Here is an 18,476-nt window from a genome sequence, read left to right on the forward strand (position 1 = left end):
CAGCGAAGCTTTCTGGCAGAAAGCCCACAGAGGAATTATCCAACTTTATTCATTTCTTACTGCCAATTTTGAAGATCTGGTGACACATTTAGAAAAAAAGCATTTGGAATACCTCTCTTTTCATCAGAATAACTTTTATGTTTCTGACACTTCTGGGTTGTTTTGTTTATTCTCTTTTAGAGCATTTTGCTGAGATGGCTGCTAGTCTTAAGCGTCCAGACTCGGGTGCCACTGGGCTCCCTGGAAGGCCTGGCCCTCCTGGTCCCCCCGGCCCTCCTGGAGAGAATGGTTTCCCAGGCCAGATGGGAATTCGTGGCCTTCCGGGCATTAAGGGGCCCCCTGGTGCTCTTGGTTTGAGGGGACCTAAAGGTAAGTCATCTTGCCCACGTGGAACCAAAGAACACAACCTTTTTCAGATGTACCAAGCTCGAGGAATTTATGTTTTACCAATTTCTGAATATCCAGTGAGATAAGATGTATTATTCCCTTTTACAATAGTGATGGTGAAGATTCAAAAACTGTTATATAATATTGTCTTGACCCTGCTATACCACAACAGCAGACCAAATACTAGAATTAAAGTCCCGTGTCTTTTAGTACTGATCTTTTTCTATTATACTCTACCTCAATCATGGTTCAAAACAAAGATTATGGGATCTGGTAAACCATCATTCAGCTATTTTTCTTTTTTTTTTTGAGACCCTAAAGTCATTGTTGAGCTCCTCTAACATGGCAACCATCCTTAGGATGTTTGTATTTGTTATTTAAACTAACAAAATCTGTTAACAGGACGTAAGAAAAATATGCATTGGAGCTGCCTCCCTCTTTTAAAACATGACATTGGATATTTAGTTTTGATGGATTTTTTTCAGCTCTGAAGTACAATCTAATTCCTTCTTTAGTATGTAAGATAGCTTGTTTCTTCCATTTTTATTTAAAGCAAGTTAAGCCCTTGCATCCGGATTTTGCAGAAAAATGGGGCTATGAGTGTGTTAGGTACTCAGCAGGACTGGTGGAAGAACTGGCTGCCTTATTCGGAGCTTGCTAGTTGAGGGGAGTAAGTATATCCGCTAAGGACTAAATAAAGTGAGTAGTTTCTATGTCATGATGAGTGACTGGCAGCTTTCTGGGGAACTTCAGAAAGACGTGGCATCAGAAACAAGAGAGGGATTTTTTTTAATTTTTAATTTTTTTTAAGTACTGCAATGCTCCAATTAGGGGTAAATATTATGGTGTGAATGGTCAGAAGGCAAGCAAGCTGCCTTTTTGGATCTATAAATGAATGCTGATGTAGTTGGCTAACTAGACCTTCAGCTGGAACAATCTATTTAATTACATTTTTTTTTTGGCATGTTCAGAGCTTCATGTTAAAAAAAATGGGGTCTAACTGAGACCTCTTGTAAGGCTGGCATGAATTCAAAGCTTTGGGAGACTAGACAAAATCAAATAGACTAGACAAAATCAAATAGAGTGCAGACCGAGGGTAGGGTTTTCCTTAAAGAGAACTGAACATTTTCTTTGAAAGAGTCACATACCTATTCATCTTTGTCCTGCTTTACTAGTTCAGGAGCTCATGCCTTAGGTGCTCGCTCTCTGCTAGTCTCAATTCGCTCTGTAAATGATTTCTAAGAAACTCTACAGCTTAGGTAGATTGTTGACTTCATTGGATCTGTTGTGCAAAAGTGGGTGGATCATGATGACTCGGCCTTTCCTGAGTTCACTTTAGGGTAGTGGTTCTGAAAGAGCAGTCTCCGGAGCAGCAGAGTCACCAGGGACCTTGTTAGGCATGCAAATTCTCTGGTCCACACTGGGTCTGCTGAATCAGAAACTCTGGGGTGGAGGTCTAGCTGTCTAGTTTAACAGGCCCTCCTGGTGGTTCTGCTGCACCTGGTGTGGAGCAATCGCCCATTTTCCTACTGAAAGGGAATGCCTTAAAGGGCCTATAGACATCACAGCCCTATTTTCCTTGGTTAACAGGAAGTCTCCTTGGAGCAGAGCTTAACTTTGAGCTAGTAACAGAACTCTTCTTTAAAAAATGAAAATGCCGATGTCACTTGCTAAGCTAGGACAGTCTAAAGCTGCCTTTGTCAGCCTTGCCTGCACACTGGAATTGCCTGAGGAGCTTAAAACCACTGATATCTGGATCCCATTCTCAGAGATTCTGATTTTATTGGCTTGGGCATTGGGATTTTAAAATATTCTCCAGGTGATTTTAATGTGCAGCCAGGGTTGAGAACCACTGGAAACAATGGTGAATTGTTTGGGGAAGCTTTAGCAACGGTGAATTGTGGCTAGGTTGGGTTGGGTTGGCTCTAGCAGATGAACCTCAGTTTGAAAGAAACAAATTTCTATATTTGGAACCTGGAAAATGTCTCTAGCGCTAAGTTCATTCGTCAAGTATAGCTTGATCATATGAGTTATTTCCTCTTAATTTTTCTTCAGTATTCATGACATAATCTATAACATGAAGTGATACAATTCTTTTCTCTTTTCCAAAGGGTTTTTTTTCTCCCTACCCTCCTCCATCTCTTTCTTGTTATCAGATTCCTTTAAAGCAGTATCTTCTCACAGTTTAACTTCTGAGAATTTGGGGTGGAGGTAGGGAGGGGTAATTAAATTTTTAAAATCAATTAACACTGTCATACTTTTGGAAATGTATGATTTTAGGTAGCTGGATTTGATTCTTCTTGTCCCACCACATACATTAACAGGAGTATTTATTAGAAAACAGCTTTGTAATATCCAAGGAGTTACAGCTGAAATTTCCCTGAGAATAAACATTCCACCGTTTTGAAACTTAAATTTTCAGTCAATTAGAGGAGAGATATATTTCAGTATTGCTTGTTGGCTTTTTTCCCCATCCCTGGTAAAGAAGGGATGGTATGAATCTTGCTCTACCATATAGTCACTTTGAGAGCCTTTTTCCAGAGAAACTGCTACATAAATAACAAACAAGTTTTATTATGAATGCTTGAACAGTTCAGCCTATGTCTTAGTCACTGTTTTTCTCCTAGAAAATACTCTGAAGAACACAGTAGAACATTTTCAATAGGAGCTAGTAGAAATATGCCTCAAATCATAGTCAAAGCTTAGGTTATATCTATAATTTTTCTGTTTTTCAGCGACATGCTTTACACAATATGATACAAAATGTTAGCGCCCAGGCTCAAAACCTGAGAGATATCTAACTGGCCTTATGTTCACTTTGCTTGGTGTTACATCGGTCTTTTGTGTCATAAATACTAGTTTTAAATATTCACAGTTTGGATTAATTTTAAGTCCCTTTGAGTAAGGCTGTATATTTTTAGATATTTTAGTGTGAATCAAACAGGCACTACAATATGTAAATGAAGGTTTGAGAAAACACACATGTCATAATTATGACTAACACCTTTCTCAGTGATAATCTGTTTACATGGAGATAGAGCATCAATTATAGCTCATGAATAAATGAAATAAATAGCAACTGTAGAGCAATGAGAATTTCCACCCGTTCATAATGAGCTGTTTTTCTGCTCAAGCTGTATATTTTTCTTTATATCTTATCTAAAGCTTATTTTACAAGCTCTTTATGCATATTTTTTGATGGAGGAGGCTAACAAAGCTGGACCTTTAGTTCCCTGAGCTGGTTTTTGTACATCTCAAAAGAAGACATGACCAGGGTTTGAAGTAGTAGATTAACCTTGTCGATGGAACCAACCTGTATGCATGGTTTGCTGTGGAGAAGCAGTTTGCAGAATAGGCTCTGTTTTGGAGCTCATCTTAAAACTTGTTTTTCTCTGACTGAGAACCAAAGACAGTATCACAACAAAGACACTGGTCTTATTCCTTGAAGCAACATTAAAAGTTGGTGTGGCTTCATGCTAGAATGTACAAACAAGTTTAGCTTTTACTATCAGTGTAAAAACCACACTTTAATTTATAATCGTCATCTCATATCTTCAGAAAATGTGGCACATTTAGAGATTCTGTTCTCATTGCCAGCCTCCAGAATTATAGTGATATGACACTTAAATTACCAAGTTAACAAGAATGCTTATGCCATTAGTTTATAAGACGTTAATTGTCATATCTTCCTAATATAGTAAGGCCATATTGATGATGAGGGTTAAAAAAACTAGCTTATGTAAATATGACTTCAACCTGAGTTCAATCCATCATAGTATTTATATAAATTTAAATTGTTTTGAAATGTGATGAAATGTAGTTTATCATGAAAACATTCACATGAAGACATTCACAACTAAAATCAAAGTATGGTGACTAAATATTCACTTCAGAATTAGAGATCTTTGACTATCTGAGTGCAGATGGTTATACAGATATTTTTTCTGTTTTTGTTGTGTACATGACTTTGTTTTTAAAATTATAACAAATATGACTTAACATCGAATGAGGCTAAGCTGAAACAAATGTTTGGAAAAAAAATGGTATGTATAGAATTTATTGCAAGATGCCATTGCATTTTCTAACAGCATAGTAGAATAATGATATACTACTGTACTACTGGAATAATGGGATAATGCCTTCAACAAAGAGCAGCAGACATCATTTAGGACCACTTAACTAAGGCATTAACGCCTTTTGTTAATGAGGTCAAGTTGCTGGGTTTGGTGTCTTCAGGGGCTGGGATAATTAATGCAACTTTGTCCCCAATTTCAATCAACTGTCTTGTAAATGTCTTGTAAATCCACATGGTTGGTTGCAATCCAAAGTGTATTCCCTATAAAAGAGTCGGTAGTGAAATGTAGACACTGTGACAACACACTTTATGTTTATGTTTTTAAGACTTGTTAATTTCTATTTCATAATACTAAATTTATACAGTTCCAAAAATTAACAATGTATAAAAAAGATATTTAGTGAAGTTTCTCTCCCATCCCTGTCTCCCATCTGCGTAATTTTCTTTCTCCTTCCCACTAGGTAATCAATACTATTCTTTTCTTACACATCCTTACAAGCAATTCTATATAAGGATACATGAATATGTATTTTTTCTACATCCTTTTAAAAATGAATCATATTGTCCTTTAGCAAGTGTTCTGGAACTTGCCTTTTTCACTGAGCCGTATGCCATGGAGACCGTTCCAAAGAGCTTCCTGGCTATTCTTCACAGCTGCATAGTGTTCTATTCTGTGGAAGTTCTGTAATGTCTTTAACCTTTTAATGGACATAGATTGTTTCCAACCTTCTGCTATTATAGCAAGGCTGCAGTGAACAACATTGTACATATTTCATTTTTGTATAAAATAGCAGCATACACTCCATCTCTATCTCTATGATAAATTCCTAGAAGTAGAACTGCTGGGTAAAAATTTTGATAGCTATCGTCAAATTAGCCTCCAATGAGATTGTACAAATTTATACTCTTATCAGCAATTCATAATAGTGCATTTTCCACAGACTTGCTAGTATATGTTTAATTGAACTTTGGAATTTTTGCCGATCTTATAGGTTAAAATAGCATCCTTTTTTTTTTTTTTTTTTTTTTTTTTTTTTTTTACAATTTGCATTTATTTTGTTATGAGAGTGAAGTCAGGGAATTTTTCATATATTTAAGAGCCATTTTTACTTCCTTTTAGTGACCTGCCTGCTCATGTATTTTGGTCATTTTTTTGCTTTTGTGTTGTTGGCCTTTTTGTGTTGGTTTTAGGAACTCTTCATATTTTGAATCTTAATAAAAAGGCCAATCTGAGGTCATAATTCTCCCTTGTTTTCTTTTGATTCTTAACTTACACTAAAATACTTGATCCATTTGTATTTTATCCTGGAATAGGGTGTGAGGTATAGATCTAACTTTTCTTTTCCAGTTGACTACCCACTTCTTCCAATACCATTTACTGAATTGTTTGACTTTTTCCCACTTTAAGACACTACCTTCATTATAAACCCAAATCCTGTTATGTATTTGGGCCTACTTTTTGGGCTTTCTATTCTGTTTCACTGGTCTGTGTATTCAGGGAGCAGCACCACACATTTTAGTTGATTTAATATCTGGTCAAATTAATTCCCTTCATGTTGCTTTTCTTTATGGAGTTTTTGTGGCTTACTCTGGCTTATGGGTTTTTCTATACAAACTTCAGGATCTTCTTTTCCGATAAAAAATGGGTTTGTATTTTTATTAAGATCATGATGAACATTCAGCTTGGGGAGAACTGGCAATATTTTATGATGATGTCATTTCTATTTAAGAATGATTTTCAAGTCTTCTGGTGTCCTTCAGAAATGTTAAACTTTTTGTCATGTTGGACTTGCCTATTTCTGATTAGTTTTATTCCTCGTTATTTAATATTTTAATTGTTGTTATAAATGGTATCTTTTTTACTATGTCTTATTACTGGTTGTGTTAATATATATAAAATTATAATTTCCATATATTAATTTTGTACCCTGCTATTTGACTGAATGCTACTGTTTGTAATAGTTTTTGAGTTAACTTTCTAGAGTTTTAAGCTATATATTCATATCTCCTGAAAATAGAGATAGTTTTAACTACTCAAACCAAAAGTTATATAATAGTGATAAAGTAGGCGTCTTTATATTGTTCTGATTGTAGTGGAACAAATTCTTGTGTTTCCCATTAAGCATAATGCTAACTTATGGGTTGAGATAGATATATTTTTCATGTTTAGGAAGTGGCCATTGGTTCTTATTTTATCGAATGTTTTATCAAGAATGCATGTTCAATTTTGTCAAATGTCATTCCAGTATCTATGAATATAGTAATTTGATTTTCCCCTCTTAGATTTATTAATAGGATGAACTTGATTTTTACCTTGCTACATACTCACTACAATCTAGTTTATGGCAATTTCATGACCTTTTGGTTTCTGAATTTTAGATTTGCTGAAAGTTTAAAGATACAGAAGTTTATCTTTATAGATATGTAGAAAAATAACATTTCTTTAATGTAATACAGGTGACTTGGGAGAAAAGGGGGAGCGTGGCCCTCCAGGAAGAGGTCCCAAAGGTTTGCCTGGAGCTATAGGTCTCCCAGGTAAGTGTGTTGTATAGCTGAGAGGAGGAGGTAGTGAAATTGGTAGCAAGTACACAGCCTGAATTGAATAAAATTTTAAAATAATTGTTATTTGATCACTTAAGCATATTAATTATTCAGAATGGCTAGCATAGATTTTTCAAGACCAGCTTTAGTAAAGAATTAAATGATCTGTAAATCGTATCTGTATTCTTTGTCAGAAAATAGGTATCAGGACTTGAAATACTAATTTCCTTAAATAGATCCTTCAAGAAAAATAGTGTCAAGGTCCAGGCACAATGCACTTGTTATAAAATTCTGAATAAATTGGATCCTATCTATTTCTAAAGCAGGTGATAGTTTCCTGTTTTTTTAAAATCTAAAATGCCAGAGCAGTAGGAAGATTAACCTGTTTTTAATCTCTTGCACAAGGAGTAAGTGGAATTTTATTTTTAAAGCTCCCCTTTCAAACACCCAGACCCTCCAAAACCCCACATCCCAAAAAAAAAAAAGAAAGAAAATAGAAAACTGAACATTCCTACTCATAACCGCTAAGAGCCACACGCAAGCGACACATCACAGCTGCGTCAACTGAGGTGACAGGGTAGCCCTTGTGTGAAGGGCCCAGATTCTCTCACTGGGCCTTCTGTTCTCTTTATACACTGGCTACCCTGTCACCAGAGTCCAGGCTGGAACACACTCATCCCTTGGGGAATGATTTATAAGCCCAAGCACAGAGGCAACATAGCAGGGCCAAAAGCCAGTTCAGTGTAAGGGCATGAATGATGCACAACTTTCCAGCAAACGCTCTGTTATTGTGGGGAGGCAGTGGCTTAGGAAGGCTCCCAAAGCCCTAGGGGTCTGTTGCTGAGGAGAGTTGAGATGACACTGGCTTCCACAATGGTTTGGGAAAACTTGGTTTAGGGAAGCTTAGGAAAAGAAATTACAATTTTCTAATTCTGCCAGAGGCCTGATGTATTTAATCACAGCTATAATTGTAGCCAAAAACATCATTGCTTTCCAATTATCCATTTCATTGCTTCTGGGGATTGCGTTCTCATTAAAAATTTTTTTTTTAAAAACATGAATGTTTGGAGATAACTGAAACACTGCCTTTCTAAAACTGATTCATGGGCTCGTCAAAATGTTTTCACATATTGATAAATTTTTATAATTGGAAATGGAAGATTTATGATTAGTAATGAAAGGAAAATCTGGCTTAAATTGGATTTAGAGAAGATTTTAATATACGGTAAAGCTTGGATTCATTGATGGGTGTTTAGAGGAGAGGAAAAGGAAATAGAATTTACTAAAGGTGCTTGTCTCCATCACCAGTGGTAGGAATAGGAAGTTTTGAGGCTGATAACATATCATCATCACAATTTACTTAATTATCTATATATTTATGAGAAAGCCTAATAACTCCTTCTTCTCTCATTTTATTGACAAATCACTTAACAGTTCTCGAACCAATGACTTGCACTATTGGCAACATTTTCCTTTATTGAAAATGTATTATGGTTTCTAGGGATTCTCACTTTGCAAACAATCTGTTGGTAAGCCACGTTTTAAATATAAAGATGAGAAGATCGGGAAGATCAGCTCCATGTGTGCTGTGTCCCAGACTGTCAGGAGCACATTATCTCCCACCTGCAGTAAACCATTTTCAGGAGTCAAGTTGATGGGGGGTGCAAACGGGGCACACAGTCAGTCAGAGGGGCTTCCCTGACTTGCTTTTTAGAACATCAGACCATCCACGTGTAGGCAAATTGTGAGGTAGGACAAGATCGTCATTTGCAGCCCTCCCTGGGATCGCTTACAAACAAAATTATTAATTTTAGCTGATCCTGGATTTAATCTTTTTTTTTAATTGTTGAAACATTTTGTGCACCCCCTTATCCAGGGGACTCCTAATACCTGTCCTTTCTGTTTTCCTTTTCCTTTCTTCTTTGGCCAGTCCTTGCCCCTCCTTTCCTGGGATTACCTCCAAAATCGTCGCCCTCCTCTGATCTCTCCCCTCCTCTCACTTTGCTCTCCCCATCAGCTCTGATTATCTCCCATCCTTCTCACCTCCCAGCTGACTCTTCTTTCTTGATTTCCTTGTTCTGGTTACTATGTCTCAACCTCGGTAGCCTTCCTTTTTTGGACTTTTGTTACCTTTTAATTGAGACGATATCTGACATTATTTAGTGACAAATCTGAGTTCCAGATTATTTTTCAGGAATATAGGCTAACTTTCAAAAGCACAGATGCCAGAGAAGAGGGGTCTGCTGGTGGGTCGTTTTCTGCACTTTGGCGCAGCGTCCTCGTGTAGTGCGCAGGTGAAAGCACCAGCTGAGGGCTTGGGTTTCGAGGTTGGCCCACATTCTCTTGTTGACACCGTGCATATGCTTAAGTCAGTCAAGTTCCTGACATGAGCTTTTTGGGTCATTCCTCCCTTAAAGCTAGTACCCGAAAGTGGGCTGTTTGAAGAGTGGCATCTACAATTCAGACATCCCAGGTTCACATTTTGACTATGCCACTAACTAACTTTATGACACTGGGCATGTGACTTAATTTCTCTGCACCTCAGTTTTCCCATTTATAAAACAGTGATAACAAGAACATCTCTCTGATAGGGTAATTCTGAGAAATAAAGAAACTCAATCCACATAAATTGCTTAAGACAGTTCCTGGCTATAATAGGCGCTCAAGAAATGTTGGTTGTTCATACTATTATTAATATATCAAGTCCACTTTTTGCTTTTTAAGGTGGATCAAGGAGAGCTGAGGGCAAAGTTGGACCCTAGTTCAGCCCCTGCAGCTTTTTTCTCTTGCTGTTGATCAGCAGTAATATATTACTCTTTTCTAAATCAGCACTGCCCCTGATGCCCAGACCTTCCCTCCATGAAAGTCTACTTCAACTCCAAATCACAAATGCGAAGTACTGGGTAGCAGTACATCTTTTCACTGGTTAATTGTCCACTGAGGCTAGACTGCTTTTTATTTCTTGATAGAGCTTGAATGTGACTCAGAATGTGATTTCTGATCTCTCAAAAACATAATAGGACTTTAAGGCCTGATGAAACTTCAAAAGGATTCTGTGCAGTAATTTGTCTGGAACCTTCTAGATAAATAAATTATTTTCTTACCTAAAAGAAAGAAACTGCAGAACAGCATGGTCTGCAACCTTCTTTGTTGTTCCTATTGTTGGATTTGGGGCTCAAATCCTCCTGAATAAAAAAAAAAGATAGTTGGATCATTCTTTGTGCTAAGGCATTTAACATATTTTTAACGACGTAACTAATATCATCATTTTCTATTAGTTGTTAGAGTTCCTGTATTCTTTCTGGACAGTTTTAGTTCCCTGTCTCCCCTCTCCAGTGCTGCATCTCTGTTTGTTTAGTGTTAAGTATGACATGCCCTGTAGGGACATAATGCTCATTGCTTGTTATGGAACACAGGTTATTATTATAACCTTTACACTGGTGATCATTCTGGCTGCAGTGCTTTGTTGTTTAAAAAGTACACATACACAATCTAGTTTGTTTCTCACAGCCAGGAGTAGGCTGGGCAAATATTTAAGAAGTGCAAACATGGAGCCAGGCTGCCAGGGCTTATGCACTGTTCTTTTACCTTGAAGTGCTTCAGTTTCCTCTTCAGTGAATGGGAATCACTATGCCTACCTTGTGTTTAGAGCATATATGCACATGTTAATACATGTAAAGCTCTTGCAACAGTGCCTGGCATATGGCAAACAGAAACTCTGACATTATTTAGTGAAATTTAACTGTTATTATTGTTGCTCCCTTTTTTATAATATATTTGAGAAAGTACAGACTCTTAAATTCATGTCCTGACAAAAGTCTGTCAGGTAATAACAAGACAAATATTCATGCTTCCTGAGTCTGTGTTCACAAAGTGGGCAGAATGATTGGCTGGCTGTCCAATCATATGATTAGTTTTTCTTTGCACCCTAGACATGTGAATTGGGCATGTCCCATAATTGCTGAGTGTCTTGCTTCTTTCTCTGCCTCTCTTGCAGAGCTACGTGGATCATATTAGCAATCCCTGGAACTTTAGTCTCCCCCGCCTTCAGTTTTGTGCCACAGGTCAGCTAGTGTTATTGCTTGGTCGGTTGTCTCAAAGACCTCTCTCTGTCTGCCGCCACCAAACTTGCCCATTAGGACTAGTTCCTCATCACTCTGAGAATTTTAAAGGAACACATTTATTAATAATAAAGAGTCCTGACTTCCTCTTTGTGCACTCACTAGGGCAAAACATAAATTAAATGACAAATCATTTGAATGTGAACACCAGGAAGGTGACTTGAGAGCTGAGGTGCTTTTTGCTTCTTGGACATGGAAGTTATAGCTGGCTTTGTGCTGGACTATACTAGGTTATAAGAATATTCGGTTTTCTTGTGCAAAGTCTGCAGAAAGGTGAGCTTTGCTTGAGACTATTGAGTGGAAAAATACACATGCACACATTCAGTTCCGGGCTAAGTTTTTCAGTACCTAATTATTCCATTTCCATTGCTGCAGTTGTTTTATTTGGTTGCTGGGCCTTACATAAACCAATTTACAATTCCTTAAACATATACTGCTTTGTCAAATACCACAACATTAAGCTCAAGAAATATAAGAAACTCCTGGTACATACAAAAAGTCTACATAACCACTGGATTAATTATGAAATACCCTATTTAATGTGAAAATTATTCACTTTTTTTTTTGGACTGTATACACAGTCCCTTTTATTCCATAGCATGTATTAGGTGAGGGGCTGCCTCCAGAATGATCCAGCCAGGATTGGCTTCCATCAGTGTAACATGACTACCCTCTAGGGGTTTCATAGAGAATGACATAGCTGTTCATTTGTTTAAAAAAAAAAAAAACATAAAATGTTTGGCAATCATTTTTAAATATTTTAATTTATATTGACATATAATAGTTATACATATTTATGGGATATGTAGTAATGTTTCAATAGAAACATTATATAATTTTTCAACATTTGTAGAGCCAGACTAGGGTAATTAGTATATCCATCATCTCAAACATTTATCATTTCTTTGTTTTGGGAATATTCAACATTTTTATAGGTCCTTGACATTTCAGAAAACCATGTAATCATTAGGCAGTTAGTGTAAGTAATACACACATGAGGCAGGCAGAGCAGAATAACACTTTAGATCCATGCTTTCTCTTTCTGAAGAGTTACAAAGCAGTTGATAGATATTCATTAATTCAGCTGCTGGGCTAACCATTTATGCCCATTTTGTGAACAGTTATTATGAGTCAGCTTCACTTTTTGAGTGATATGGGCTGTGGACATAGTGTCACCCAACTGAGGCTCCCACATAGTTTAGAACAACCCTGAGAGCAAAGGCCCTGGGTCAGGGCTCTCCAGAGCCTGACAATCTGCTATGTTAAGGCTGGTTTTTCTTCTCTGGTATTTCTACAGGGCAAAACCTCAGAGAAATATCTTAGTTTCTTATGATCATTAGAGCGCCGCAAAAATCGATACTGCTCTTTGATTTTGTGCCTCTGTCTACGTCCTGGTCAACTCAGGCCCAAGGAATTCAAAAAAACAATGACAACACACACACACACACACACACACACACACACCCTGCCACAACCCCCCACACCCTTCCACAGAGTTAAAAAAATCAATAGGTAGGAAAATACAGTTAGGTTAGTGCAGTGGTTAAGGGTCCTCATTTCTAGCTCTATGACTATGGACAATTATTTTACCTTCCTAACTCTCAGTTTATACATGAGAAAAATGGGCTCAAGCATGAGCATAGTGTATGGCACATGGAAAAGAGAAAGCATTCTCATTAAGCATTGGTGGTGGTGGTGATGCCGCTGATGATGATGACATCATCCAAAGCTCCAAAGGGTAAATTGCTGCATTCGCCAAAGGCAGAATTGGATGAGATGCACGCTTCATAAAATAAATCAAGGGTAGACAGGATGGCTTCATCATCTCTTCCTTCAGAGGATAAGCAGCAATTTGGAATAAACTCAGCAAGGTAAAAAAAGAAAGAGAAAAACTTCTCCTGGAGTGTGTTGATGGGGAACCAAATGGGAAAATCTAAAAAGCTATCCTTCTGCTTTTTAATATTGTTTGTGTATTAGAGAATAAATTATTTAAAACTTAAGGTTTTTGGCTGGCTCTACAAATGTTGAAAAAAATTTGAATTAGTTGCTAACATTTAAACATTGGGAGATATTTATTTAAAGACTCAGCTTCCTGGCTTCTCTTGAAAATTATCAGAAGTTCTGGCAACACGGGCCTGTATTCCCCAGTGGCAGCTGTTAGCTGGAGAAGAGCTGCTGCCGGCATCCACTTTCCAGCTCACCACAGGCCTCACTCCTCCCTTTGTTCTCCCCAACACTTACGTGGAATATTAGTGGCCAAATTTCATTGTATTTGTACTTTACGTTTTCACCTCATAAAAACAGTGGGGGAATTCCTTAATCCAGGCTCATTTCTTTATAACATCAGGGATCAGAAAACTTTATTTGTGAAGGATCAGATTATTTGGCTGTGGGCACCATATTGCAGCTATTTAACTCTGCCCTGGTGCTCCAAAGCAGCCACAGACAATATGCAAACAAACGACCATGGTTGTGTTCTAATAACACTATTTACAAAAACAGGATTTAGCTCATGAGCTGAAGTTTGCCCACCCCTGATCTAAATGACCATCCCAGCCCCTGTGCTCATTTGGTTTTCTACCTCTTCTTTGGGCATTTCCTTCTCCTAAACTTGATTTGATTTTAAGGCACACCTGGTATGTCTCAGTGGGCACATTCCTAGTGATAAGCTGCATGAAAATCAGATTTAGATCTGGCTCATCTTTTAAACCTTAAAAAAGTCAACTTCACCTTTAACTGCATCTGGTGTTAAGGATCTTAACAGGTGCTGCTAAAAGCATAGTTCTGCTACAGCTTTATCTATAGATGTTGTGGATTAGCGAGAAGCTTTCTCAGGGGCCTCATCATTAAAAGAAAACACATAATGATCTGCTTCGTACTTACTAGGTATAGTTGAATGAAAGTGTATGGGGTAAATTAGGGAAAATTACTTATATCTCTGCTTATCTGTAGCTTTGAGATGGATAAATTCAAAGATAATTATTCTCCCTTAAAACTTATTAATATATTGCCCTATGACATTGCTTTGTGAGGATCGAAGTGTATGCACCAGAGGAAGAATGAGATGTTTGTAAAGCAGGATCTCTAACCTACCTTCCTTCTAAAAATATGTGAGATATATGTAATAAGACCACTGGATAAGACCATATTACTACAGTAAGACCAACAAAAGACATGTAAAAAGACAACTAAAATAGAAAAAGAAAAGTAAAAACCACAGAGAAAGAAGGAAAGTAACCAAATATAAGCAAGTAAGTAGTTGAACATGTAGATTTGGCTTCCAGCTTTTTGGCTGAAAGACCAAGTTAAGATGGCTGAGATGGAATGAGGATCCCTATATTATTTTGGCATACACAATTTGTTTCACACTGATTTCTCATCACCACTTTTGCAATAATTGTGTGAAAGTGCTGCTGGTGCACTGGGGTAAACATTCAGCAGACATTCCTCTTTGTTATGGGGTGCTGTGCCTCAGAGAGTGTGCCCCATTGAGGGCAACATACAACCCTTAAACACGACAAAAGGAAGACAAGCAAGAAATGTCCCCCAAAGAACCTGCTATTGCAAAGTTCATGTTGGGGTCAGCCCTTCATGAGAAAAATATCATGAAATTTTGTAGGGCACATGGCACAGCCTTCTAAAACACATTAATCAATAATATCTTAATAATTATAATAATAGCCCCTATTAGGTGCTTTCGATTGTAGAATTTAATTATTATTATTATTATTTTATTTTATTATTATTATTATTTTTGAGACGGAGTCTCTCTCTGTCGCCCAGGCTGGAGTGCAGTGGCGCAATCTCGGCTCACTGCAAGCTCTGCCTCCCGGGTTCATGCCATTCTCCTGCCTCAGCCTCTCCAAGTAGCTGGGACTACAGGCGCCCGCCACCACGCCTGGCTAATTTTTTTTTTTTGTATTTTTTTTAGTAGAGACGGGGTTTCACCGTGGTCTCGATCTCCTGACCTCGTGATCCGCCCGCCTCGGCCTCCCAAAGTGCTGGGATTACAAGCGTGAGCTACCGCGCCCGGCCTATTATGATTATTTTTAAGACGAAGTCTTGTTCTGTCGCCCAGGCTGGAGTGCAGTGGCGCGATCTCGGCTCACAGCAACCTCTGCCTCCCGGGTGCAAGTAATTCTCGTGCCTCAGCCTCCCGAGTAGCTGGGACTACAGGCATACACCATCATACCTTGCTAATTTTTTTGTATTTTTAGTAGAAATGAGGTTTCACCATTTTGGCCAGGCTGATCTCAAACTCCTGACCTCAGGTGATCCGCCCACCTTGGCTTCCCAAAGTGCTGGGATTACAGGCATGAGCCACTGCACCTGGCCTGAATTTAATTATTAAGAAGACATTATCCCATCTTGTAGATGAAGAAACTGAGATTAGTGACTTGCTAATGTCACATTTTTCATAAATGATAGGGCTAGAATGTAAAGCTATTTGTCTGTTTCCAAAACCTGTGTTTTTAACCACTAAACTATACTTCTCCCTATTGTTGCTCAACTATTAGAAGTAAGGAATACTGCTACTTGCATTCAAAAGAAATATAATGTGAGCCACAAATGTGAGTTGCATGTGTGATTTTAAATCAAGTAGCCACATGAAAAAGGTAAAAATAATCAAGTGACATTAATTTTAATAATATAATTTACTTAATCCACTGTGTGCAAAAGATCATTTCATCATGTAATAGACACAAAAATTATTAATGAACTATTTTACATTTTTTCATATGAAGTCTTTAAAATCCAGGTGTGTTTGATACTTAGTTCATCTCCATTTGGCCTCATCACATTTCAGCGCTCACTAGGCACCTGTGGCTGGAGGCTACCATGGTGCACGGTGCAGCTCTACTGATGGAAATGGAGGTTAGAGACACTGAGGTCTCTTTCTACTTTTAATTTCCATGAAAACCCAAGTCCAAGGAAGGGATCTTATCATCATCATCATTATCATCTTCATCACCAGTCATCACCAGTCATCATCCATCGTTTCCAAAAGCGTTTGTTAAACCCCTTACCTGAGCGCTGCTGAGCCGTGCCCTCTGCCAGTTTGCATCGATGAGGATTCTCCTGTTCTCATGTGTAATCTTCTGTGTGTTTCAGGTGACCCAGGCCCTGCCAGCTATGGCAGAAATGGCCGAGATGGTGAGCGAGGCCCCCCAGGGGTGGCAGGAATTCCTGGAGTGCCTGGACCCCCGGGACCTCCTGGGCTTCCCGGTTTCTGTGAGCCAGCCTCCTGCACCATGCAGGCTGGTCAGCGAGCATTTAGCAAAGGGCCTGACCCTTGAAAGGCTCAGTGCTGCATGGCTGTCTGCATGAACCACGCCTGGTGAAGGAGCTTGGGTGAGAAACACCATCCAAAGCTGGGGAAAAGATGATTACCTTCAGCATGATTACAATGTATTACCTTCAGTATGATTACAGAAGTCCTACTTGACAATCACATTTAGAAGAACGGTGCTATTCAGTAAGTTCTCTTTCCTTTCCCTTGGAGGGAAGACAGCAGAGTCATCAGTTAAAAAGAAAAAGAAAACCAAACACCTCCCTTGAATAAATTTATACTCCTGTTCCCAGGATCTTGAGCTTTAGTGTGCTATACCTATGTGTCTTATCGTGGGCCACTGTGCCAATAAACAAAAACAACTGTTTGGTTTACCTCAGTTGCAGTAGTTATTTTCATTTAGATGTTGTTCTCAGATTATTGTTTCAGTTCTATAGAGGATTACTAGACTAGTTATGAAGAAACCCCACTACATTCAATGGAATTGGTGCTTAAAATCCCATCGATGTGCTGTCTCTGGAGTGATAAGAAAGGGCTACATCGCCCGAAATGATTTCTTTACATCACGTATTGGTTTCCTTCTTCAGCTTGAACTTTTGTTGAACTGTATGTACTTTACCCCAAACCTGTTAATATTTTGAGCGCTTCTATGTGAAAGTGAAGAAATAATTTGAATACTCTGGCATTCATAAATTTTATTGATGAGATTATTTATTTTAAGGGTTTGAGGTAACATCTCTGGTTGTACCAAAGAAGAAATAAATATGGTTTCTTAATCTCTTGCATGTTTTCTTGTAAATAATCATGTTCAATGAAAAGAAGTTACTGAGCTTATTTAGATACATTAAACATTACTTAACTACTGGTTCTATAGGTGTATGTTTACATTATTAGTGTTTATTCTACATAAAGTAATTTAAAAAGCTGTTCCACAGAGGGTGTTACCCTGTGACAGATGCGTGTGTGTGTGTGTGTTTTAGTGTGTATGGAAAGAGCTTCATGGACCTTTTTGAAATGTTAATTCCCTAGAAAGATGTGCACCTGCATGTGCATGTATATTTTTGTATAGTATTTCAGTGATTTTGTGGACTTTTTTAAGTCTAGCCTTGCTTTGTTTCTAGGTTAAGAACCACTGCCTTCATTCCAATGGCTTGTTAGCTCCCTCCTACTCAGAACTTTATTGCAAACATGATTTATGTTTCACCATTTCTTGTAAATTTTATAAATGCAGCTCAGCTAAAGCACTGTATTCTTTTTTTTTTTTTTTTTTTGAGACAGAGTCTTGCTCTGTCGCCCAGGCTGGAGTGCAGTGGCGCAGTCTTGGCTCACTGTAAGCTCCGCCTCCCGAGTTCACGCCATTCTCCTGCCTCAGCCTCTCCAAGTAGCTGGGACTACAGGCGCCCGCCACCACGCCCGGCTAATTTTTTGTATTTTTAGTAGAGACGGGGTTTCACCGTGGTCTCGATCTCCTGACCTCGTGATTCACCCGCCTGGGCCTCCCAAAGTGCTGAGATTACAAGCGTGAGCCACCGCGCCCGGCCAAGCACTGTATTCTTAACAAGTATTTCCTGACCACTTAAGCACTTTATTATTATTTATGTAATCATATTGGCTTGCTGTTTCATTAACATCTACTTGACTATCCAACAGACTTAATATATTCATTTTCTGTCACAGAGCCTGTGAGTAACCTGTGCTGGGGCATAGAACAATAGTTCAACATAGCATCTTTAGTTAGTTTATGGAACTAAATTCTGTCAAGTCAAAGGAGAGTGAGCCCTAATATAATTTTTTATATATTTTTTCTCATGCGTACTTTTATACATTTTAAATTCTAGTCCTAGTTGTTTGGTTAAATCAATCATTATGTAATCTGTATTTGGATTTCTTTAAAACTGCTTACGGCATCTAGTTTTATGCTTCTAGCATGAATTTTGCTTAAGAAGATTCCAATTTTGCCATATAGATCAGTGCTATTTCCATAGACTGAAAGAATGTTCTTTCCCTTTTTTCGAATATGATTTTTGAAAATAAAGGTCTCTGTTATAGCTCCCTAAAACAA

General features: G+C 38.1%; 1 protein-coding gene across 7 annotated transcripts in view; it reads left to right on the forward strand.

Annotated features, from left to right (window-relative positions):
- Positions 1-17,190, forward strand: part of COL9A1 (collagen type IX alpha 1 chain) — a 196,057-nt gene extending 178,867 nt beyond the window's left edge. For all 7 annotated transcript variants that reach the window (XM_063630526.1, XM_063630528.1, XM_055257152.2 and 4 more), the window contains 3 exons: positions 181-369; positions 6,920-6,997; positions 16,237-17,190. In XM_063630526.1, the coding sequence (XP_063486596.1) occupies positions 181-369; positions 6,920-6,997; positions 16,237-16,421 (452 nt within the window). In that variant the 3' untranslated portion in view covers positions 16,422-17,190. The remainder of the gene's footprint in view (positions 1-180; positions 370-6,919; positions 6,998-16,236) is intronic.
- The last annotated feature ends 1,286 nt before the right edge of the window (positions 17,191-18,476 follow it).

Source organism: Symphalangus syndactylus, chromosome 2 (assembly GCF_028878055.3).
Source record: "Symphalangus syndactylus isolate Jambi chromosome 2, NHGRI_mSymSyn1-v2.1_pri, whole genome shotgun sequence".
Lineage (NCBI taxonomy): Eukaryota > Metazoa > Chordata > Mammalia > Primates > Hylobatidae > Symphalangus > Symphalangus syndactylus.